This window comes from Coenobita brevimanus, chromosome 82, assembly GCF_032717465.1.
Source record: "Coenobita brevimanus isolate Jiangsu-jjx chromosome 82, ASM3271746v2, whole genome shotgun sequence".
Lineage (NCBI taxonomy): Eukaryota > Metazoa > Arthropoda > Malacostraca > Decapoda > Coenobitidae > Coenobita > Coenobita brevimanus.
Window position 1 is genome coordinate 16,888,025 of NC_137035.1, and position 25,525 is coordinate 16,913,549.

The 25,525-nt window shown below is 42.9% G+C and overlaps 1 protein-coding gene across 1 annotated transcript in view; it reads right to left on the reverse strand.

Moving 5' to 3' along the window:
• LOC145409612 (peroxisomal acyl-coenzyme A oxidase 1-like) overlaps nucleotides 1-25,525 on the reverse strand; it is a 215,424-nt gene that overhangs the window by 39,842 nt on the left and 150,057 nt on the right. Inside the window, exons 9-10 of the mRNA XM_080279965.1 lie at nucleotides 19,328-19,518; nucleotides 18,616-18,728 (exon numbers count right to left, since the gene is read on the reverse strand). Of these exons, the coding sequence (XP_080136091.1) occupies nucleotides 18,616-18,728; nucleotides 19,328-19,518 (304 nt within the window). The remainder of the gene's footprint in view (nucleotides 1-18,615; nucleotides 18,729-19,327; nucleotides 19,519-25,525) is intronic.

Consider the following 25,525-nt stretch of genomic DNA (forward strand, 5'->3'; position numbering starts at 1 on the left):
GGATTTTCACCCTTCTGTCGCGAGGCAGACGGGTGCTTTTACTGTACAGTACATTTACTTGTTGCTTCTAGTCTGTTAGGTGGTCAGTGGCCATGTGGAAACACAATTCAAGGTGGCCGAGGGACTTTGGACGTTTGGTAGAGAGGCGGACGGCCGCTGTCACCGAACATGTACATGTGGTCTGCGGTCTGTTTTACAATCTCAGGGGCAGTTAGGAAAGACTTAGCTTTGTGGCCACGCGACTTTGGACATGCAGTGGGGATGCCTATGGACGTTTTAACACCTCTTGTGGGTTACAGTCCTGTTGCTCAAATGCTGGAGGTCATTGGGAGCGATCGGACGAGTGCACAACTTTAACCGTTCAGTGCAGGGGCAGACAGATATTTTAGCTGTGGTTGTGGGTTTTGGCGTACTTCCTGCTCACGGCTCGAGCCCAGTGGCCACAAGACCAAATGTTTGAACATGCTGGCTGGCCAGCCAAATTTCTCGGTGGCATTTACATCCGGATAGTAGCGAGTAAATTCAGATAATGGTTTAATAGAGCCAAGGTCCAGTGTCCAGATAATGAACACATCCAGATAAATGAGAGACTTCTGTATATGCCATTTCTTTATTTTATGACAGTATTAAATTTAGTGCTGGCAGAGTGTTAATTATGAGAGTTAGAGAGGGTACAGAGGGAGTGATTGGCGATGAGCAGTGTGGCTTTAGGAGAGGGAGGGGATGCGTTGATCAGGTGTTTGCTGTGAGACAAGTGTGTGAAAAGTATTTAGCGAAAGGCAAGGATGTGTTTTGGGCATTTATGGATTTAGAGAAAGCGTATGATAGAATTGATAGGGAGGCTTTGTGGACTGTTTTAAGATTGTATGGACTTGATGGTAGGTTACTAAAAGGGGTGAAAAGTTTTTATGTAAATAGTAGAGCGTGTGTAAGAGTGGGAAATGCTGTGAGTGATTGTTTTCCTGTGAGAGTGGGGCTGCGACAGGGATGTGCGATGTCGCCTTGGTTGTTTAATATTTACATGGATGGTGTTGTAAGGGAGGTGAATGCAAGAGTTTTAGGTGGAGGTCTGAGTCTGGTGAATGTTGATGGTGGAGAGTGGAATCTGAAGCAGCTGCTGTTTGCAGATGATACTGCACTGGTGGCTGATTCAGAGGAGAGATTGAGACAGTTGGTAGAGGAGTTTGGAAGGGTGTGTGAAAGGAGTAAATTGAAAGTAAATGAGAATAAGAGTAAAGTGATGAAGTGTACGAGGTTGATAGATGGTAGGGGGATGAATATAGTTTTGAATGGCGAGTTGCTTGAGGAGGTAGAGTGTTTTAAATATCTAGGGTCACATGTTGCTGTGGATGGAAGAATAGATGCAGAAGTGAAGAGTAGAATAAATGAAGTAAGAAAGGTGCTGGGAGGAATGAAAAAAGTGTTTAGATGTCATTCGCTTAGAATGGATGTAAAGAGAAGGCTGTATGAGGGTGTTGTGGTACCGACTGCGTTATATGGGGCTGAAACATGGAATATGGGTGTAGCAGAGAGGAAAAGTTTGAATGTAATGGAGACGAGGTGTCTGAGGAGTATGTGTGGAGTGACCCGTATGGATGGAGTGCGAAATGATGAAGTGCGAAGGAGAACTGGAGTTGTTCGGGAGATGGCTGGTAGAGTTGAGCAGAGGGTGTTGCGATGGTTTGGGCATATGGAGAGAATGGATAATGAGCAATTGGTGATAAAGATAACTAGATCTGATAATGAGGGGTGTAAGGCTGAGAGGGAGACCATGAATAGGATGGATGGACAGTGTGAAGAGAGCGCTGGATGCGAGAGGGATGTCTGTTGAGCAAGGAAGAGTGGCTGTGCATGACAGAAATAAATGCAGAGAAATTGTGAATGAATAAATGATGACGCAGCCCTGAGGGGATATTCTGCCGCATTTGGTCTGATCAGCTAGTCAGGTCAGGTGTGGGTAAGGGGATGGGTCTGTTATGATGTGGCAGGGGTTAACCAGCTCTGCTGTCGGGCCCTGCTGCGGATGTCACTGATTGCAATGCACAGTTGACCCTTGTGTGGTGTGTTGCGGTGAGGATCTGTCCGTTCTCCCCTTTGGGGCTAAGATGCGGATGAATGTTTTTGAATGGATGAGTAAATGGGGAGTGTGTCTTCCTGTCTCGGCTACCTCCCTTTCCTTGGGGGAAGCAGCCTAGGTATATAGATAGATAGATAGAAAGTTTCTTTTTCCAGCCATCTTGTTTTTTTGTTTATATGTGGATTGCAAAGCATAAGTCAGTGAATTTACTTACTGTATCATCAGATGATAAGTACTACACAGTTCATCCCTCTAGCAAGCCTATATGGGTGGCAGAGGATGGCGCATACTAGGGATTCACGTACTCTGAATATATAAACTTGTGGAAAAAATAACATATGGGCAGCATCCCCGTTCATGAGCAACCCTTGAGGCTCCTTTCGGGACTAAGTATTGTTCTGTACAGGGGAACTATCTAAGACATATTACCTAAGATAAAGTAAACCAACAAGATTATGGCTTTGCTAAGTCAACAAGGATATGGCTTAACTATACCTACAAGAATATGTGTGCTCACCTTAACCAAGAGGACAACAGGCTAATTGTCTGCTGCACCACTCGGTTTCGGGACAATTCGGCATCAAGTCAATTTGCCGTCACTACAATAACAAGACAATTCGCCATCATTAATGAAGACAGCTATGGGTCACGCTAGAGCAATTAAAAGGCGACTACAGCAAGGAAGAAACAAGTTAGTTAAACCACCAGTGATGGAAAGTGGAGACTTGTGTTTGAGTCATTTCCTGGGGAGGATCAAGAGGATGATGCAGTGTCTGAGGTGTCAGAAATAGACTTTGAAGGGTTTATGAACGAAGTGAGTGCATTAGCTAGTGGAAGTGTGGAAAGTGCTGGTGACGAGAGTGGTGAGGAAGATGGTGTGTCGAGTGGTGCAGGAGAGATTTCGCCATCAGACAATTCCCTGTCAAAACATGGACAATTCCCCATCAGGACAATTCACACCCTGGACAATTCCCAGTCATTCTATAAATACAGTATACTTATTATAAAATAATCAATACTTATTCATCAAAGTCTATGTTCGTAGCGCAGGCATTGGATATTATATATTAGTTGCATCTTTAGTCAGAGGAAGGATGAGATGTCATATGAGAGGTATAAGGAAAAGAGGAATAGGGCGAGAAGGGCAGTGCGTGATGCTAAAGTGGCAGCAGATGAGAGGTGGGGTAGGCGGCTGACAAAGAATTTTCAACAGAATAAGAAAATGTTTTGGAAGGAGGTGAAAAGGGTGTGAAAGGGAGAGTCTGGGAAGGAATAACGTGTAAAAGCAGAGGATGGAAGGATGTTAATTGAGATGGATGCAGTAAGGAAGAGATGGGCGGAGTATTTTGAAAGATTGTTAAATGTAGAGGAGGAAAGGGTGGCTGAGATTGTGGCAGATGGAAGGGTGCAAGGAATAAATGTGTTGGGAGAGTTGAATGAGTCTTTGATCACGAAGGAGGAAGTGGAGAAGGCAGTAAAGGAGATGAAAACAGGGAAAGCTGCAGGTATGGATGGGTGTACTGTGGAATGCCTGAAGGGTGGTGGAGTGACTATTGTTGACTGGTTAGTAAGAATGTTGAATGTGTGCTTTGAGAAAGGTATGGTGCCAGTTGACTGGGCAAGTGCTTGTGTGGTCCCGTTGTATAAAGGCAAGGGTGATAATTATGAATGTACTAGCTTTAGGGGTATAAGTCTGTTGAGTGTTGTAGGTAAGTTGTATGGTAGAGTGTTAATTATGAGAGTTAGAGAGGGTACAGAGGGAGTGATTGGTGATGAGCAGTGTGGCTTTAGGAGAGGGAGGGGATGCGTGGATCAGGTGTTTGCGGTGAGACAAGTGTGTGAAAAGTATTTAGCGAAAGGCAAGGATGTGTTTTGGGCATTTATGGATTTAGAGAAAGCGTATGATAAAATTGATAGGGAGGCTTTGTGGACTGTTTGAAGATTGTATGGACTTGATGGTAGGTTACTAAAAGGGGTGAAAAGTTTTTATGTAAATAGTAGAGCGTGTGTAAGAGTGGGAAATGCTGTGAGTGATTGGTTTCCTGTGAGAGTGGGGCTGCGACAGGGATGTGTGATGTCGCCTTGGTTGTTTAACATTTACATGGATGGTGTTGTAAGGGAGATGAATGCAAGAGTTTTAGGTGGAGGTCTGAGTCTGGTGAATGTTGATGGTGGAGAGTGGAATCTGAAGCAGCTGCTGTTTGCAGATGATACTGCACTAATGGCTGATTCAGAGGAGAGATTGAGACAGTTGGCAGAGGAGTTTGGAAGGGTGTGTGAAAGGAGGAAATTGAAAGTAAATGAGAATGAGAGTAAAGTGATGAAGTGTACGAGGTCAGTAGATGGTAGGGGGATGAACATAGTTTTGAATGGTGAGTTGCTTGAGGAGGTAGAGTGTTTTAAATATCTAGGGTCACATGTTGCTGTGGATGGAAGAATAGAAGCAGAAGTGAAGTTTAGAATGAATGAAGTAGGATAGGTGCTGGGAGGAATGAAAAAAGTGTTTAGATGTCGTTCGCTTAGAATGGATGTAAAGAGAAGGCTGTATGAGATTGTTGTGGTACTGACTGCATTATATGGGGCTGAAACATGGAATATGGGTGTAGCAGAGAGGAAAAGTTTGAATGTAATGGAGATGAGGTGTCTGAGGAGTATGTGTGGAGTGACCCGTATGGATCGAGTGCGGAATGATGAAGTGCGAAGGAGAACTGGAGTTGTTCGGGAGATGGCTGGTAGAGTTGAGCAGAGGGTGTTGCGATGGTTTGGGCATATGGAGAGAATGGATAATGAGCGATTGGTGAAAAAGATAACTAGATCTGATGTGAGAGGTGTAAGGCTGAGAGGAAGACCACGAATAGGATGGATGGACAGTGTGAAGAGAGCGCTGGATGCGAGAGGGATGTCTGTTGAGCAAGGATGAGTGGCTGTGTGTGACAGAAATAAATGGAGAGAAATTGTGAATGAATAAGTGATGACGCAGCCCTGAGGGGATATTCTCCCCGCATTCGGTCTGATCAACTATTTCAGGTCAGGTGCGGGTAAGGGGATGAGTCTGTTATGATGTGGCAGGGGTAAACCAGCTCTGCTGTCGGGCCCTGCTGCGGATGTCACTGATTGCATTGCGCAGTTGACCCTTGTGTGGTGTGGTGCGGTGAGGATCTGTCCGTTCTCACCTTTGGGGCAAAGATGCGAATGAATGTGTTTGAATGGATGAGTAGATGAGGAGTGTGTCGTCCTGTCTCGGCTACCTCCCTTTCCTTGGGGGAAGCAGCCTAGGTATATAGATAGATAGATAGATCTTTAGTCAGTATTGACTAAAGGTGCAACTAATAAATAATATCCAAAGCCTATGCTATTGAACATTGACTTTTAAGGATCCCCCTGAAATATAGTTATTAAAGTATTGATTAATTAATAATAAGTGTACTGATGAGGAATCATCCATGTTTTGATGGGGAATTGTCTGACAGCAAATACAGTATACTTGACGGCAAATTGTCTCGGAACCCTAGCGTGCAACTCCTGTACCACTCAACACACCACCTTCCTTACCACTCTAGTCACCAGCACTTTCCACACTTTCACTAGCTAATGCACTCACTTCGTTCATAAACCCTTCAAAGTCTACTTCTGACACCTCAGACATCGCATCATCCTCTTGATGTTCCCCAGGAAATGGCTTATCGACAGGTCTCCACTCTCCATCACTGGTGATTGACGTTTCTTGGGGTGGCAATGTCGTGTGCTCGGGGTAAACCCCGGATTTGGGCCACTCTTCGCTGCCATCTCACCTATTATGAGTTCAATTCTTGTCACTATTAAATAATACGCTAAAATCTGAAAAAAAAATAGGTCCTCACATACAATGAGGATCGCGTACTAGGGGGATAGACTGTACTTTGGTTCTGTGTCATAGCACACTAGAATTCAATACAATATAAGTTTGAAAGAAAACCCTGAGTAAAGCAATAATTCTTATCAGTCTAGCAGATACTGTTATACAAATTATCAACAGCTTAATCTGATTTTATTTTTTTGCTATAATACAGTATGTTCACTGAGTCACAATGCTGTATATACATTATATACACTGTGTGGCCAGCACCCAGTTTAAGATTCATATACAGTTACTTCAAGTTCTGTAAGTTCCCTGAGGTTTTGTTCGCAAGTAAAGCTACAGGAAGTAAGGTCAGGACAGAATTTTATTTAGTTAGGTCTAGTGTCAGTTTGTGTTAGGTCTAGTGACAGTTTGTGTTAGGTCTAGTGGCAGTCTGTGTTAGGTCTAGTGGCAGTCTGTGTTAGGTCTAGTGGCAGTCTGTTGGTCAAGTGAAAATTTGATTTGGTTAGATGCAAGGGTGTGCAAGGGACAGCATGGTGGAATGATGAGGTGAAACGAGCTGTGGAACAAAAGAAGAAGGCATATGGTGAATGGTTGGCGAGTAGAGGTAGGGGAGAAGATGAGAGAGAGAAGAGAGAGGTATATGTGAGCAGGAGAAGGGAGGTTAAGAGACTGGTGAAGGAGAGTAAGAAGAAAGTGGATGAAGAGTTTGGGAGGAATCTGAGTGTGAAATGGAGGGAGAGTAAGAAATTGTTTTGGAAGGAGGTAAAGAAAGTAAGGCAGTGTGAAAGGGGAAATAGTAGGGGAGTGAAAGATAGGAATAATAGATTGTTGGTGGAGAAGAGAGAGAAATTGAGGAGATGGAAGGAGCACTTTGAGGATTTGTTGAAGGTAGAGAGTGAGAGCAGTGTGAGTATAAGTGGTTGGGGAATGGCTGGGAGAAGAAGAGATGAGAGGAGGGAGGAAGAGATCAGTAGGTCGGAAGTAGTGGAAGCGATGAAGAAGATTAAGCTGGGAAAGGCCCCAGGAATTGATGGAGTGTGTGGTGAAATGCTTAGGTATGGGGGTGAGATTGTTGTGGAGTGGATATGGAAGTTGTGTAGATTGGCTTGGGAAGAGGGAAGGGTTCCAGAGGACTGGAAATCAGGTATAATTGTTCCTCTGTACAAAGGAAAAGGGGAGAGAGAAGTATGTGGTAACCATAGGGGTATTTGCCTTCTTAGTGTGACTGGTAAAATATATGGTAGAATACTCATTGACAGGGTGAGGCATATGACAGAGGAGCTAGTTGGAGAAGAACAAGGGGGATTTAGGAAGGGAAAAGGGTGTGTAGATCAGATATTTGTTCTAAGATGTTTAGTGGAGAAGTATCTAGAGAAGGGAAGGAAAGTGTACGCTGCCTTCATGGACTTGGAGAAAGCTTATGACAGAATAGATAGGAAAGGTATGTGGAAGGTATTAAGAATATATGGAGTGGAGGGGAAATTGTTGAGTGCTGTGAAGAGTATGTACGAGGGAGCTAGGGCTACGGTGCGAGTGGATGGAGAGCTGAGTGAGTTCTTTGATCTCAATGTGGGACTGAAACAGGGGTGTGTAATGTCTCCATGGGTGTTTAATATATATATGGATGGGGTCGTAAAGGAGGTACAAGGTAGGGCAGTGGATGTCGGGGTGGCCCTAATGAATGAGGGTGAGATTTGGAAGCTTCCGGTGTTGCTGTTTGCTGATGATACAGTATTGTTGAGTGAAGATGAATGGGAGTTGCAAGGTTTGGTGAATGAATTTGGGACAGTGTGTAGGAGGAGGAAGCTGAAAGTTAATGTAAACAAAAGTAAAGTTATGGTGTTTGAGAGGAATGAAGTCACAGAGTGTGCAGTGAGGTTGGATGGTGAGGATATGGAGAATGTGAGTGCATTCAAGTACTTGGGTAGTGTGATGAGTAAGGATGGAACTTTGGGGGATGAAGTACGTGAAAGGGTACAGCAGGGAAGGAAGGTTGTTGGCACACTGAAAGCAGTGATGAGAAATAGGGAGGTGAGTATGGAAGTTAAGAAGTCACTGCATGATGGTATTGTGATCCCTACCCTGACGTATGGAAGCGAGGCGTGGACCTTGCAGGAGGGGAACAAGTCAAGAGTGAGAGCAGTGGAAATGAGTTACTTGAGAGGAGCATGTGGAGTGACATGGAGGGACAGGTTGACGAATGAAGAAGTGAAGGAACGTTGTGGGGTAGATGTGGATGTGGTTGAAAAGATTAGGAGAAATACACTGAGGTGGTTTGGACATGTGGAGAGGATGGAGAATGAAAGACTGACTAAGAGGGTGTATGTAGGTGAGGTGGAGGGAGGGAGAGGGAGGGGTAGACCGAGGATGAGGTGGAGGGATGGAGTTGAGAGGTATATGAGGGAGCGGGGGGTGAGTTGGGGGGAGGGGAGTCAAATGGTGGGTGACAGAGTGACTTGGAGGCGTTTTGTCTGCGGCCACCCTTTGCGGGATTAGGGCGTCGGGCTATAGATAGATAGATAGATAGATTAGCACCAACAGTAGTCTAGAAAAGTCTCCTGCATTGATTTACTTTGGCTAGGTTATGTTAAGTGATAGACTAGTAGTATGATGAATTATTGCTTTTGTCGGTTCTATCATTAGTAATGCATTCAAGCATTCTACTTTAGAAGGTATAAAACTCTTCCATACAGTTTTACCAAGAGTTCTGCATAGCACCCAAGACATACTGGTATTTACTGTATTTCAATGTCTTAATCATTCAAGCATAAATTTGTGCAGTTTGTAGGTTTTCTGTGCTCTGGAATTCTTTTTGCCATTTTTATTTCATTGATACGAAACTGTTCTTTCCTGTGAAATGGAAGAACAGTTTTAAGGACCATTTAAGGTATTATATATTGTTCTTTCCTGTGAAAATGGAAGAACAGTTTTAAGGACCATTTCAGGTACAGTATTATGTTGAATTAAGACAAAAGAAATCTGCTAAACTGAAATCCTGGCAGTAAGAAATTTTCTTCCTGCCAGCAATGATAAATATTAACATAAATAGAGAAAAGGTATATATTAAGAAAAAGTTTGCAGCCAAACCTGGCACATTTCAGACATGCTGGTTTTGTAAACTTTCTTTGATGCTAGCCTTAACTTTACCAAATATTACATGACTGGAGTAAGAAAAGGTTGATATATGAATACATTTATAGTGATTTTTGCACTTACATATTGACTGCCTTCCTCCCAGAAGAAAGAAACGAAATGACACTGTAGAAGCTTCTTATCTGATGTTTGTGTTGAACCTCTGTGGCAGTTGTCATGGTAATGTGACATCATCACTTTGGCTCTCTATTGGTGTAAACATTGCTGATTCAGTCTCTGGTCATTTTAGGAGTTAATATTCTGGTATAGGTAAAAAAAAGTGGGATTAAATGTGGAACCTGAACCAAATAACATTTATTCCCTTTTATTCCTTGATCTGGTTATTTAGAGGTTTCTTCATTATGGTAGTTTGGCAGACCAATTAATCACAATCAAGGGGGTTTGACTGTATTAGAGTAGATTGGTGTTTATGCTTGACATCACCACTGACACTTGCCTCTTGCACAGAAGCCATAGCCAGGGTTAAATGTAAATAGAATATGCTAAGAATCAGACAAAATCCAGGGATCACCACCAAGACATGCAGTGTAAACAGTGCAAGTGAGCACACACTACTTGAACTCTCAATGATATCTGTGGCCATTTGTTAAACTAGTCTGGCGGGCACAGGAATTTTAAGTTCACTCTTGTAATTCTGTCTGAATTAAAAGAGGTGCCAGACAATCCGATGCCAGAAAATTGGTGTTGTACCTGTATTGTTCAGAACTGTTAGAGTTAAAAAAAAAAAAAAAAAAAAAAAAAAAAAAATAAGCACTCAGTAGAGCGCATACCTCTGCCAAGGCCCAACATGCAGTTCCTTTTAATTCAGTCAAGTCCTCTTTGTTACTCTATGGCAGCTGGAAAAGACTACCCCCCTATAAAAGTACATTTAAATCCGCTAGATCCGGAATTTTATATGGATCCGAGCCAAACTGTACACATTCGTAGATACCAGCATCCTAAATATGCCTGATTTTTTTCATCAAGATCCATGCAATATTCACTGAAAAATTTATGAATGTTGAAAAATGCCCTATCTTGCAGTGTTAAAGAAAGTGAAAAAAAATTCCTAGATCTGCACCTTTATCCGAATCCACACCAAAATTTAATGGAGTCTATTCTGGGCCAAGGCCCATTCCTTTACCAGGTTTCGTGGAAATCCATCCAGTAGTTTTTTTGTAATCTTGCTCACAAACCAACCAACTAACCAACAAACAAATGGACAGGGGTGAAAACATAAACTCCTTGGCAGAGGTAAAAACACAAGGTTTTGCTGGTCCAAAACACAGTAACCCAGTCTGACAACACAATCATGAATCATGAACAACTGGAAGTGAATCATAGGTACTAACACATCTTAAGCATAATTGATAAAATAATGAGACGACTGTCAATGGGGATCTGACAGTGCCTCTTTAAGATATGAAGGCCATTGCTGAGGATGTCAGTATTTTATCTGCTTTTTCAACACATTCAAGCCAAGGATAGGACATTTTTCGTAGTTTATGAGAGACTGTAGGTTTGCTCTGTTCTGTCAGTACATCAGTCTGTCTGCAATTTTGTGTCTGCTTAGCAACTTCCACATGCAGGGGCAGATTTTGATTTAACATCACACAACTATTCCCCATGCCATGACAGGGTGTTGTGAGCTACAACTAGCCATCTACTCCCAACGTCAAGGTCACACTTGGGACTCAAAGAAGGTCGGGTTCTGTCATACTTAACAGCCATAACTACATTCGTGTCTGCTTAGTAGCCTCCACATGCATGGACAGATTTTGATATAATTTCACACAACTGTTCCCCATACCACGACGGTTTGTTGCACGGAACAACCAGCCATCTACTCCCAAGGTCAATTACATATGTATAGTTATCATCCAGTAGGGGACTTTGTATTGCCATGCAATACTGAATGCACTTGTTCTTGCTACTTTCATACATTTTTTAATGAAAATGGGATGGACCCCAAAAGTGAAAGGCTTAATGAAGGCAATACAGTTGACCCACAGCTTTTGCCATTTCTGTGAATGAATTTTCTTATTTGACAGTTGACCCAAATGTGACTTGTTCACCCAACACAGTGCCATCAGCATTTACCTGGCTTGATATCAGCATAAAACATCAAAATGTTGCAGTGACATCAGTGTGCATGAACCTCCCCAGTATTATCTGTATTTCTGTGTTACTGCAGTGGGTTGTGTGTGGTCACTTAAGTATATAATGACAGGCTCTTGCTGGAGTGTCTCATGGGAAACAAAACGAGTTCTCTTTGGCAGCAGTGAAGAAAATCTTAATCAAAATCCAAACCCTTAAACTAACCAAAAGCACACAATACCTTTGTCAGAATACAGTAATCACTCAGTTATCCAGACCCTCTGTATCCTTTCATGCTCCATATAAGGACGTTAATCCTTGGCTGTGTTAGGTCCACATTTGGATTTATTCGTCCATACCCAGACATAAAAGTTCCTGCATTGGTGGCTGGCCAGCCAACCTACAAACTAAAACAAAGTCTGTTGGATGGCTCACCGGCCTCTCTGTCCACATGGGGGTAACAGACCGTAGCCTACAAGCAGAGCAAACAAGGCTGTCCACCAACTCAATCAGTAGAGAGGTGGCTTGCGGTCCTACCGGACCCAGTTCAAATTCCCGCTGGTGCAGGGAACAGTTTAAGGAATTGAATTTCATTACGGCAGAGTTTACCGATCTACCAGAAGACCCGCCGACATGTTGTAAAAATACCCCCGCTAATACCAATACACCAGTCTTGTATGAGACAGCCCTAGCATGTATTCAATATGGACGGTGGGTGTTAGCGCCGAAGTGGTGACATGTAGAGGTGTACGATATGTAGGAGGACTACTGGGCCTTGGGAGCAGGCTGAGAAGCCTAGGCCCAGAGTCGAGCACATAAAAAAAAAAAAAAAAAAAAAACTACTGAATGGTCAAAGCCCCCCCTCCCCAGTCATCGGTTACATACTGGCAGTGCACAAGGAATGCAGATCATAAACCACAGGCTGAGCGAGAATGGCTGTCTGGCTCCCAATTGAATGGTCAAAGTCCCCCGGCTGCCTGGATTAGTCGGAAACTCCCAGCCACGTACAGGTATAGCCCGGTTTAACAGTGCAATTGGTTAGGTAAAAACCCATTTTTAGGCGGGTATTATATATTGGGGTAGAGTTAACATGTAAAGTAATGGGATGTATTTTTCAGCCTTGGGTGTCCCCCCCAACCAAGTCCAAAACTCACCCAAATGAGCCCAAAAACAAGTTTAAAGCCAATCTAAATGGCCTACCAGCTGTAAAAGAAGCTACCCTATTTTCTGGTGTATAGGGCGACTCTTGAACCTCATAAAAAAATGCCCAACATTGGGGGGTCGTCCTAAACACTGGGTATAAAATCCTAGCCTCTACATCCTGTGGTTGTGGGATCCATAGGTGTGATAGGGAACATTGCCAAACAGTCACCTTGACCCTTTTCTCCCTGAATATAGTACATATACGGTCAGTAACAGTGAAATTACTAACATCATCATCAAACACAACTTGTTTTCCATATGAAGGCAAACTTTTATCAAAAATATCTATGGACATGGTCTTGAGGACATAAGAAAGATGAGTAATCTGTTGAACTCATGCCATGAACACAATCGTGTGTCTTGGTAGCGACTGGCTAGGTTGTTTACAAAATACCACCGAGCACAGGGTTGCCAGTTATGAACCAGGGCTTATTGCCAACAGTGATAAACAACAGTGACATTGCCATTATTCCTGATGGATTAACTTCAGGCCTACAACCACAAGTGGCTGGAATATGCATGCTTCAGATCTGGATGAGCTGTGATTTTATTATCAAGGCATGGAATGATATTTCTGTGGAAACAGTCATCAACTCATTCAAGAAATGTGGAATATCCAGTTCAGTGGATGATATAGATGACATTTTGTGGGTGGATGATGAAGAGGAAGCCAATGCCAAAGCTACACCTTTGAATTCAGAGTTTGATCCTTACGACGAGGAACTGCATGCTTTAATGCTGGATGAAGTTTATGAACTGATGATGTCAGATGTGGATGATACTGATTTTGAAGATTTTCAAACACTGACAGTTAATGTGATGACTTTAATAAAATGTAACTTTCCTTTAACCAATTTTATAAAATTCACGGTCATATGAGTTTAAGTTTTTAATACTGTATGAGTTTACACTCAAATATTAAATGTATAACCCATTTTGATATCAGAGGTGGCACATGCAGCCTAGATAGTCTGTGAAATCCATAGAAGCTGGTTTAAAGTAAAACCTAACCAAAGGCTGTGTTGCTTAGGTACATGTTAATAGTATCAATTCACTGGTCAGTGGGAAGAGTGGTAAAGGACTGGAGCTACTGGGGCAGCAAGCTCCTGAGTCCAAAGAGTTGGTACTCGTCTTATGCACAAAGTATACCTCTAAGCCTACATTTTTAATGGAAATACTGGGAGTAGTCTTACACACAGGTCGGCCTTATACACCGGAAAATACGGTAACCTAAGCCTAACACCTGTAAATAACTCACTAAAACCTACAGATAAAATCTGAAAATCATCAAATATAAGTGAAAAAATCAAGCTTAGTAAACTGTACCCCTAAATAACACTGTTCACCCCACCTATGGCTAAAACACATTAATCTAAGTCTAAAAACAGTTTATAAATCATCCTAAACACACAATTTTAGCCGAAAATATCATCAACTCGGTTAAAAAAAAAAATAGTTGAACCAGGATTTGGCCATCATTATGCGGGGTATGGTGGTATTTCTACCCCCATCGTTAAGCTGGGATATTGAATCTAGGGGTATCGTATACTGAGGTATACTTGTACAGCCATCTGCCTCCTTACCAAATTACTCAGCCACTCCTCATGCCCATGATGTACAAGGACCCAGTGTTTCTGCCACACTGTGATACTTGCCTGGGGGAGTGAAAAGGACCCTTGTGCTCTTAGGTCAGTGTGCCGCTTTTTGATTGCGTGCTTGTAGCCACGTGTGGGTAAAGACATGGCAACACTGTACACTCCCCAGCACTACTGCACCTCAGTTCCCGCCTTTGTCTCTGCGTGTGGACGTTCTTGGCCGAGATAAAACAACAACAGCTTCCATTGTTGCATTTGTGATGGTGCTGTACCTACTGCAGATCTTAATCTTCCTCTGTGGTATTCTCGTATGTGTGCTGTTGGCCCCACCACCACCCGAGAAATTCAAGAGGAAGGTTTTGGCTCTGGAGAAGAAGTGTGAGATATTGGGCAAGGTTGACACAGGCTGGCCAACTTCACACATTCTGCGTGAATATGACTTGGCCCGTTCAACCTTTTTTGATATCAAGAAATCACAGGACAAGCTGACTCAGTAAGGACAGGACTGTGGCGATACCACTTGAAAAGACGACCAGAAGGTGATGTCCCAACCCCTCCACGCCAGCATCGACTAGCTGACTTTGGTTTGGTTTCGCCAGCAATGTGGTGTTGGCGTGCCTGTACAGTACGTGGGACCAAGTTGAGGGCTGCAGCTAAGAAGTTTGCACACCTGCACAACATGCACGACTTCAAGGCATCCGAGGGTTGGCTCCTCTGGTTCAAACTTCGATATGGAATTACTGACCATGAGGAACTACTACTACTACTACTACTACTACTACTACTACTACTACTACAGTAGAAGTCCTATTTTTCGGCATCTATGGGACCAGGCAAGTGCCGAAATATCAAAATTGCCGAATTATCAAAAACCCTACCCACTCAGTACCTTATATGTTTCGGTGAACACTATCATCACTACTCATATCATTACAAATGTGCTTGGAGAGAGTACTGTATACTGTTTGATACTGTACAATACTGTAATGAATACAGTACTATACATGAATATGAAAAATAAAGAAATTAGTGAACATACTGTATATAAATGTAATGATACAGTTCACATGCACTTACCTAAACTTATAGTGGGTTCCTTATTTACAAATGTACTGTACAATTGAAGGGGTTGATTGGACTTTGCTACTGCTGGAAGAAGTCCCCAGCAGTAGAGGGGACGAAAAAAATCGGAAAATCTGCCGAACAATCAGAGATTTTCGTAAATGGGACTATTTCTCAAAACTGCCGAAATGTCAGATTTGCCGGGGAATTGGATGCCGAAGAATTGGACTTTTACTGTACTACTAGTACTACTACTTTTTTTTTTTTTTTTTTTTTTTTTTAAATAATGGAACAGAGGAAGGAAAAACAAATGAATAAAAAAACTAATCCATACACCAAATTGTTGGTGTCCTCTGTTCATAAAATACCTGTAACAGTTAGACTTGAACAGCTGTACGTTGAAGTTTTGAGGGAAACAACCCTGAGAAAGCGAGTTCCAGATAGATGCAGTTCGAGGAATGAAAGAATTTTGATAGAAGTTCTGCAATATGGCAGTGTGACAGTCCAGTCATAAGCGTTACCGGATGCCCCTGTAGCACGAGGGAAGGCATGGAGAGGTGGCACAATGGACGCAGTTTCGTCTGAGCATTTGCTGTAAAAATGTCTGTAAAATAATGCAAGGGAGGCAACATTCCTTCTTACTTGTAGGGGAGGTAGTGTATTAGTAATAGCAGGGTTATTAATAGTTCTGACAGCTTTATTCTGAATTTTGTCTAGTTGTTTTAATGCAACCTCTCCACATCCATTCCACAAGTGTGATCAGTATTCAGGCTGAGAGTTCACATGACTCTTATAAATTTTAGCTAATTGCTCGTTGGTGAAGAAGTTACGAACTCTGTACAATAATCCGAGTTTCTTTGTGGCAGTTTTAGCAAGTGATCTGACATGAGAGGTCCAGCTGAGGGCATTGTTAAGTGAGACACCGAGAATTTCAATACTTTTGGTGATGGGAATATTTGTAGCATTGAAGGTAATATACGAATCTGGCAATACCTGTCTATTAGTAAATTGTATATACTGTATTTTGTTTTACTAGCATTAAATGAGACATGGTTGTTTTGTCTCCATTCGCTGATCGTTGATAAGTCTTGATTTATGGAGATGGCTGTGCTGAGTTGAGAGTTAGAGATATCAGACTTTGTAAATGGGTGTCTTAGTGTAAATGGACTATGAAGAGTTGAGTCATCTGCATATGAATGGATGGGATTCTGGGTGACTGATAAGAGATCATTAAAATGAGCCAGGAACAAGGTTGGCACCAGAACTGATCTCTACGGTGCACCGGTGTTAATTGAGTGGAAATTGGAATATACATCATCAACTTTTACTCTTATTTTTCTGTCAGGGAGATATAAGGAAATCAAAGGAACAAAAGATGTTAGTCCATAGCAAGGGAGTTTGGACAGCAGGGAACGGTGCCATACTCAGAAGGGAACGGTGCCATACTCAGTCAAAAGCTTTAGAAATATCAAGGGCTACAGCTTGAGTTTCTCCATGTAGGCCAATTGATCGATGGATAGTATGAGATTGAGTATGTCAATGGTGGATCTTTTGTGGCAAAAACCAAATTGTCTATCACTAATTAAGTTGTTGGATTCAAGATGTTTGACTATGTGCCTATTAACTGAAGTTTCAAATACCTTACCAGGAGAAGATGTGACAGCTATTGGTCTGTAATCAGAGGGGTCAGAGGAACTTCCTTTCTTCGGAATCGGCTGGATATTGGCTTCTTTCCATGAATTAGGGAATGAAGAAGTACGTATGCATAGTCTGAATAATTTAGCAAGAACAGAGGTAAGTTCAGGGGAACACTTTTTCAAAACAATTGGCAAGGTGTTTGACACAGCAGCAGAGGATGTTGAGCTGTTTTACCAGAAAGTGCATCACATGATAGAGAAGGAGGGCCTTGTTCTTGGTCAAGTGTGCATTGCTGATGAAACTGGCTTGTTTTACTGCTCCTTGCCCACCAACACCCTGGCAGAAGAAACAGAGAAGACTGTACCTGGTCAGAAGTTGTTCAAACAACGTGTCTTGGTGTTGTGCTGTGCCAATGCTAAAAAGGATGCACCGCCTCAAACCTGTTATTGCTGGACATGCAAAACAGCCACGCTGTCTCAGTGGATTGATGGTTAGCCTGCCTGTTGTGTGGTACCATTCTGTGAAGGCCTGGTATATCTCAAAGATCTTCAGAGATTGGTTCCACAAACACTCTGTTAAGGAGATTATCTGTTATCAAGCGGAGGAACTTGATATCCCTTGCGACCAGGTGAAGGCTCTCCTGATTCTCAGAAATGCCCCTGCGCATCTGTCATATTAGATGCATGTATCTGCCACGTTATACGACTACTCTCATTCAACCAATGGACCAAGGTGTTATCGTGGCAGCCAAGAGATTGTACCGTTGGAGGTTCCTCGATGAGTTGATGGTGGTGCTTGAGGACGAGGAAGGGGTCACCACACGTGGGAAGTGGACCTTGGAGAATGTGCGGCGTTACAACATCAAGTCTGCGGTGTTCAGCTGGGTGAATGCCTTTGCGTGACTGTGAGACAAGAGCTTGCGGCTGTCATCAGAAAATTCTGAGGTGGGTAGGGCTCCATCACCTTGCTGCACATTCCCGCTCATTGGCTGGCTTCAGTAGATGGAGGAGGAGGAGGAGGAGTTCTTTGATCTTTTCTGAGTGACAGTGTTAGCTACTAGACCACATGGGATACCTGTCGACCTGCAGCAGCCTTGTGGTTTACAACACCTGTCCGCTGTTGGTAAGTATTGTGGATTTTTTTATAATTTTTATTGTTTATGCATTGTTTTCTTAGTGTTTAGGATTATATTGCATATTGCAATGTGTGTTTTGATGTCTAAAAACAGCCAATGGACTGCAGAACACTCCCAAAATTAGAAGGGGTATTGTGCATATATTGTAGGTAGGGTTTTTTTTTTTTTTCAGTGCTTCGTTTTCTTAGAGTTTTGGATTATGTTGAATATTGCAATGTCTGTTTTGGTCTAAAACTAGCCAAAAGACCTCAGAGCACTGCTAAAATTAGGTAGCGTTTCGGTTCAGGGTTGGGTATAGGTAGGGTATTGGTACAATCAAGGATACTGCTCCGCATTTGAACTTTGCTGCTATCCAGGTATGCCTTTGGCTATGTTGGATAACTGAGGGATTACTATAAACCAAAAATCTCTATACTGGCACAAAAAGTTGTAAAATCTAATGACAGCAGGAAACCAAACAGAGAACATAATTAAGATACAACAGAAAAGCAAAACCTTAACAAATGTGCTTAAGGCAGCCACAGATATGTATGGTAATGCAAGACCATACGCAAACATAATCATATGGCCAAGTGCTCATTTAACTGAGAGGATGAGGCATTAGGACAATGAAGAAAGGCCATTATACAAAATACAAGAAACATTGCAACCTCACCTCAGCTCTGCTAGTGTAGGATGATTCCTTCCATCACCTTTTCTAGTGCCTGGGTAGTGTCAAAAGTGGCTTGAAACCCCAGTACAGGGCAGCATTCAGTGAAACATTCGTGAACAAGTGTTGTATGTACTTAAAGAGATTGCACACTGAATGTGATTAAGTGCAGACAGTTACCCTTACCAGTATTTGACAGCTTAGATGCATAAACTGGGGATGGCTGGACAGATAAGTACAAAACAGATGGAGAAACAGGCTGGCCCCGCCTCAAGGCTCGGAAGGACTTGATCAGATACCTGGGTGAAAAGATACTGTGCTAATTTACGCAAATAAAATACATTGCTGTGGTTACAGGGCATTTAAATGAGTTATGAGTCGAGGAATTAAGCAGGCTGTATACTGCAGCATCTGATTGGCTATCAATGACAACACTGCAAACAATGCTCGGCCTCCTGTACACAGTATACTGTATTTACTCTCCACCACACTCCCCAATAAACCTTTGGACACTATTACTCACACTCACATCCTTACATTCTAATGTTCCCTACCCACACTCACATTTCCTCTCTATATATATATTCCCTACCCACACTCACATTTCCTCTCTACAGTATACATATATTCCCTACCCACACACACATCCCCTACCCATGCACACATTCTTTACTCACACATACATTCCCTACTCCACACTTTGTTGCCCACACACACATTCCCTACCTACACACACATTTATACCCACATACACAATCCACTCCCACACACACATTCCACACCCACACACACATTCCATACCCACACACACATTCCATGCCCCCATACACAGTGCATACCCACACACCCATTCCATGCCCACGCACACACACTCCATACCCACACACACATTCCATACCTGGCAACCTGTAGGAACAAGACTGTATTCTCTCCGTCATAGGTGATGGCACAGGTAGTACTGGTATAGAGGCGTGGAAGGTTGGATGATGACAGGTACCCATGACCCCCACATGCCAGTCGACATATTTCCACTCCACTGGAGGCATCGCTGGCAGCTGTTGCTTTGAGACCACTTGACAGTGCATGCAACTGGTTGGAGAGTGGTTTAATTAAGTAAAATGCCAGGTTTTGTGTGTGTGTGTGTGTGTGTGTGTTTGTGTGCGCGCACGTGCGTGTGCTCTTGTGTGCATGCGTGCGTTTGAGAGAGAGAGAGAAACCTCCTATCCTTCATGATAACAAGAAAAATTTCAAAAAATATTGTTATACTTTATTGTATTGAAAAGGTTCAAGAAGAATGCTTTAGTCTCACAAATAAGATCTCAGAAACTTAGTCATCTTGGTGGTATTCAGAATGAAACTGTCCGGTACAGGCAAGAAAAAGAGCTTTTACGTAGCCAGTCATTTTTTCATTCAGTGAGCTACTTTCGGAAATTACTTTTGAGGTGCTTATGTCACCACACAGGCATTAGAAGACATTGTGTGAGAAATTATATAAGAAAAGAAAGCTTATTGGCATTTACATTTCTTCTTGTCTCTGATTATGAAGCCTCATGAGGAATTATGACCTTCCCTGAAAATGTAATGATGTTCCCTCTGGAAAAACAGTGCCTGAGGCTGTTTCTAGAGACTCAGACTGAAGGGCAACCCAGGCCCATTTTAGTGTCAAATTCTTCCATGGAAGTGTTTGGTACCATTGTTGCTTTTGTGACCTCACTCACTTTGAGGAGAGGAGGAAGAGGGGCCTCACTCCATCAGATAGGATCTGATAAACCAAGCATCACTGTAATTCATTTGATGAGAGTTATCATACGAGAGGAGAGTGAGGAGGCCCCGGACATGGAACACTGGGACAGAGATGATAAGACATGTATGAGTAGCTCTGGCCAGCATATTGTGGCATGATATGCACTGGAATACTCTCCATGACTCAGTTTGTCAACACTTCAGTGGTGTGTTTCAATACAGCGTGCTGTGAGTTATTGGCCGTGGACCACAAACATTACAGAATGATAGGCCACAACAGAATTGTCCTGCCAACTCAAACCTTTTTGTGGTAGGTGGTGGCAACCAGCATCCACTCACTTCATGTGGTGCTGCCAGCTTCATCTTAGGTGATTCTACACTGAGTGACAAGTCTAATGGTTTCCTGTTATCCAAGAATCATTCACAAAGCTGCATACTTCCGATATAAGTAAATAATGGTATAATGTGGAGCCTGTTATGTTGCCCTGTTCACAGGGTGGAGATGCAACTGCAGCATGCATCCAGGAACTAAACCTCCTCACTCATCCCCATGCCTTGCTGTGGGAAGGCACTGTCCATTGCAAGGGAACATCAATTAACTGCACGGAATAGCCCTGAAGGGGCGATTGCTTGCTTACACTTGTTGGGTCTTCTAGGCCAGACAGTCCTGGGTTACTGTACTACTGCTGCTGCTACCCAAACACTTGAGGGCAATCAGTAATCTCTGACATTCTTCATGGGGTTTTGCCAAAGCTCTCCTGATCAGTGATCATGGAAGGTGACCATGCTCATCTTTCCCATCTATCTTACATTATGTACTTGACCACAGGAGTCGCAGTCATTGTCACAAAGCCATTGAACAGCAGTAAAGGACATGGTGGGTGATGGTTGCTGCCTTCAGCTTGTTGGAAGTGGGCCAAGGACTGTGGTGGTAGGTTCCGGTTCTGCTCTGGGAGTGTTTGATAACACTGATTATTACTCACACAATGGTGATGTGGTTGTCTGTTTTGTTGCCACTGCCCCAGGCATTTGGAGTGCCCACTGAACATGCAATACACTTCTAAATGAGTCTGATCCAAGTAACCTTCTTGATTCTCAGGGTATGCTCCTGTCCTTTGTTGCTCATGCTCTATCGCAGACATACCTACACCCTGCAGATGAAGCTGGAGACAGTGTAGCCACAAGGTGTCACCCATTATGCAAGGATCATATGTAATGCCAACTGAAGAACAAACCACCCAAAACATCACTCACTGGCAATGCAGGAACAGCTACACCCAGCTTGCAAAAATGTGGAGGGTGAAGGTGAGGATGGAGAATTGCAGTTCTGGTGTTGATGGCCATAGAGATGAAGTGATGAAGGAAACCAGAGACCATTTGGGAAGGTTGTCTTGCCTTGTGAAGCATTTTAACCCTCTCGTGCATGCATAAGTTTTATAAGTTTTGCCGACACGATTTTACTCCAACCCCCTCCCTGCCAGTCCTCCCGCGCGCTGCTGAAAACACGTATTTCTCACCTTATTTTCACCACCCTCCTCTTCTTCTCCTTTTGGCTCTCCCCTTAGGGGTCGCCACAGCGGATCACCCGTCTCCATCTTACTCTGTCTTCTGCATCTTCTTCTCTTACACCTACCACCCGCATGTCCTCCTTCACTACATCCATAAACCTTCTCTTTGGCCCTCCTCTCTTTCTCCTGCCTGGTAACTCCATTTCCAGCATCCTCCTGCCGACATACTCCTCATCCCTCCTCCGCACATGGCCAAACCATCTCAGTCTCACCTCTCTAGCTTTGTCCCTAAACTGCTGGCCCTCTAATATGTTCATTTCTAATTTTGTCCAACCTCGTCACTCCTAGTGAAAAATGCAACATCTTCAATTCTGCTACCTCCAACTGTGCCCCCTGTCTTTTTGTCAGTGGTACTGTCTCCATTCCGTACGACATGGCTGGCCTTACTTCAGTCTTATAAACTTTCCCTTTCGATTCTGCCGAGACCCTTCTGTCACAGATCACTCCTGTCACCTTTCTCCACCCACTCCATCCTGCCTGCACTCTCTTTTTTACCTCTCTACCACACTCCCCGTTACTTTGTACAGTTGACCCCAAGTATTTGAATTCATCTACCTTTGCCACTTCTATACCTTGCAGCCTCACAGTTCCCGTGTCATCTCTCTCATTTACACACATGTACTGAGTCGTACTTCTGCTTCATTCCCCTTCTCTCCAGTGCATAACTGCATCTCAAGCTCTGCCTCAGCTTCCTCCCGGCTCTCACTACATAACACAATGTCATCAGCAAACATCATTGTCCGCGGAGGCTCCCGTCTAATCTCATCTGTCAATCTGTCCATCACCATTGCAAACAAGAAGGGGCTCAAAGTCAATCCTTGATGCAATCCCACCTCCACCTTGAAACCCTCAGTCATTCCTACTGCTCATCTCACTGTTGTTACACTATCGTCGTTCATGTCCTTCGCCACCCTCACGTACTTCTCTGCCACTCCTGACTTTCTCATACAGTACCACAGTTCCTCTCTCAGTACCCTAACATAAGCCTTCTCCAAGTCTAAACACACAATGCAACTCCTTCTGGCCTTCTCTGTACTTCTCCATCGCCATTCTCAAAGGAAATATGGCGTCTACAGTACTTCTTCCTGGCATGAAACCAAATTGCTCCTCGCAGATCCTCACTTCTCTTCTCTATATATTGCGATGAAACCTATATATCTTATTCGCCAGTGTTTGTTCTAGCCAATTAAAAAAAAAAAAAAAAAGAAAAGTCCATTAGGCCACTGTGAATAAACATTTCCGAACGTCAGTTTCACTTCCCAACATCCTGTTCAAATGTTTTCCATCATATAGAAGAATGTTATTAGAAGTTTTGATAGAGAATTTCATCAGCTTTCTAATGGGAAAGTCCGGTAATGATACAATGTGTAGTTTTCGAGAAAATAGCCAAAAACTGAAAGCCATTTTTTTTTTTTGGGGGGGGGACGATTTTTGTGGAGGGAGCTTTTCTGCAAAAGTTTTCTCGCACATGTTATGTTTTTATTTCATAATCTTGTGTAATTTTATGAGCTTTCTCATGGGCTGTGCCGATTTTTGATAGGCTTCATAGTTTCCGAGTAAATTGCAAAAACTACTGGGTACTCACGGCCGTGCTGCACTTTCGTCCTGTGCGCACAATAACCTTTATATTCCTGCCTATGTAACAACGACTTTTCATCAGAGATATTACATTGGTATGTCCTGTACATATGTAGAATTCACTGATCTTTATCATGGTTCTTACAGGAAATCCATACCTCCAATAGCTTTAGAGTAAATGGACGACAAACATAGAATACGCCTCCTTGCCCGCAATGAGATAAAAACACTCCCTTTCCCTGCCTCACCCACACCTACTTATTTTCGCTTGTTAGGTTTTACTATTTTTTTTCTTTTACTCGAAGTATACACGTAAAATATCATAAGCTTTTTGATAGTGCTCTCAGAAACTTGACATGACCACCAGTCTTTTTGCTAGGTAGTAATACTGAAGCTGAACTTTCTTCCATCTCATATGTGTATATGTAAAAAACAATACTTACTTGTGTAAAAAATATAGAAATAGGTCAATATACAAATCAGCGAAATACGGATAACTCACTTCCGCCAGAGGTGTTGAGATGTTGACAGGACCTTAAAGGATTTGAAGATGAGGAGTTATGTAGTGTGTGTGTGTGGCGTATTTTGTTCTCTCCTCCCTGCACTACACATGCAGTGCACACAATAGATTTCTCCGTGAACATTCGCTGCACGACATACGTATATCTGTGTGGCATATTTCTTGTCTCTGATCCTTGTGCTAGGTTTTTATCTAAGTCAGTCAATGTATGTAATATTTCTCGGGGAACACTTGCTTCACTATTTTATTCGTACGTTTCACACTAAACCATACGCAGTATAGCACTGTCTGCGATTGGTACAATACCTTTTCACTGAAGTCTGTGATTGTGTAGCTCTGTTTGAGCTAAGTCAGTCAATGCATGCAATATTTCTCGACGAACACTCGCTTCACTATTTTATACGTATATTTCACACTGAACCATATACAATATAAAACACTATCACATGATTCCATCCCAACCTCCTCTGTTATTCCCTTCCTGACTCTATGGTGTACATGACCGCTTGTTTCCTTAGCGACTATGGCATATCTCTATGGTATACATAATGTCTGCTATGGTAGGTCAGTTATTTCACCAATCCAGGCACTATATGTTTCACAAAATATAAGGACTGGATTCATTATAAATGTAAAATACTCACATCATTTACAGGCAGGGTGAAGCAGAGTGGAAACCCCATCATAACAAATCACACTCCTGCCTCTAGGCCTAACGGCTGATAATAGGCCCCAGTGCTTTACGAACAATATATCTATGTTCCATAGACACAGTCACTTCACATTATAGTCAGAAACACTGTACAGTCACAGTATTTCAATAATGGCTTCTGCCTCGGGTGGGAGGGGGAAAATGGCTGATTTAAAGGGACGACTGACAGCAGTGCTACCCTTCAGCCTGGCTGGTCGTGAGATACTGAGGTTTTTCAGCTGCGCATTGTCTCATCAGAGCAGTCACAGTGTTGCCAAGTGTTTACCTTGGAAGAGAGACGCACCCACTAGAACGCACCAAAAATTGACGCAAATTGGCCGAAAACTTTCCTTGTGACGGCATTTTTTTCTGCTTAACAACGCAATTCACATAGTCTTGCGTTTATATGCCAAACCACAAAGAACGTGATTCGCATCAACGTGCCTCGGAGGGTCAACTGGAGACAAGAAGCCATGCACCTTCTCATTTCTCTGAGTCTGATATGATTCCTCACATCACCTCCTACACTAGCACAGTGGTGTCTCAGTAGCTTGAAGCATGTTCTTCAGGTTGCCTTCAAAGAGGAAACTGAGTGAATTATGAGAGGAAATAAACAATGCAGACTATAGGAAGTGGAATTTGTATGAACCCGATTACAACCGTCAAACCTTATACACTTAAAGATGATTAATAACATTAGTCCACTCTTACAATGGAAACTACCCTACCCAACTGCTCACTGACCCACCTACAAAGTGCACTATATTTGGCAGAGGAGGGCTGGGGCTGGGATGACTCAGCGATGGTAAAGCTTGTTCAGCCAGCGTTAGTTTGAGTGCAAGTTTTTTTTTTTTTTTCTCTCTCTCCCCCACTGAGCTTGCTCTTTGCCAGTGAAAGACACCAAAATCATTCCTTTAAGCTCCACACATTGCCCTATCTAACCAATGGGAACCACCAGCACCTGTGATATACCAGGTCATGGTTCCTTGCACTCTA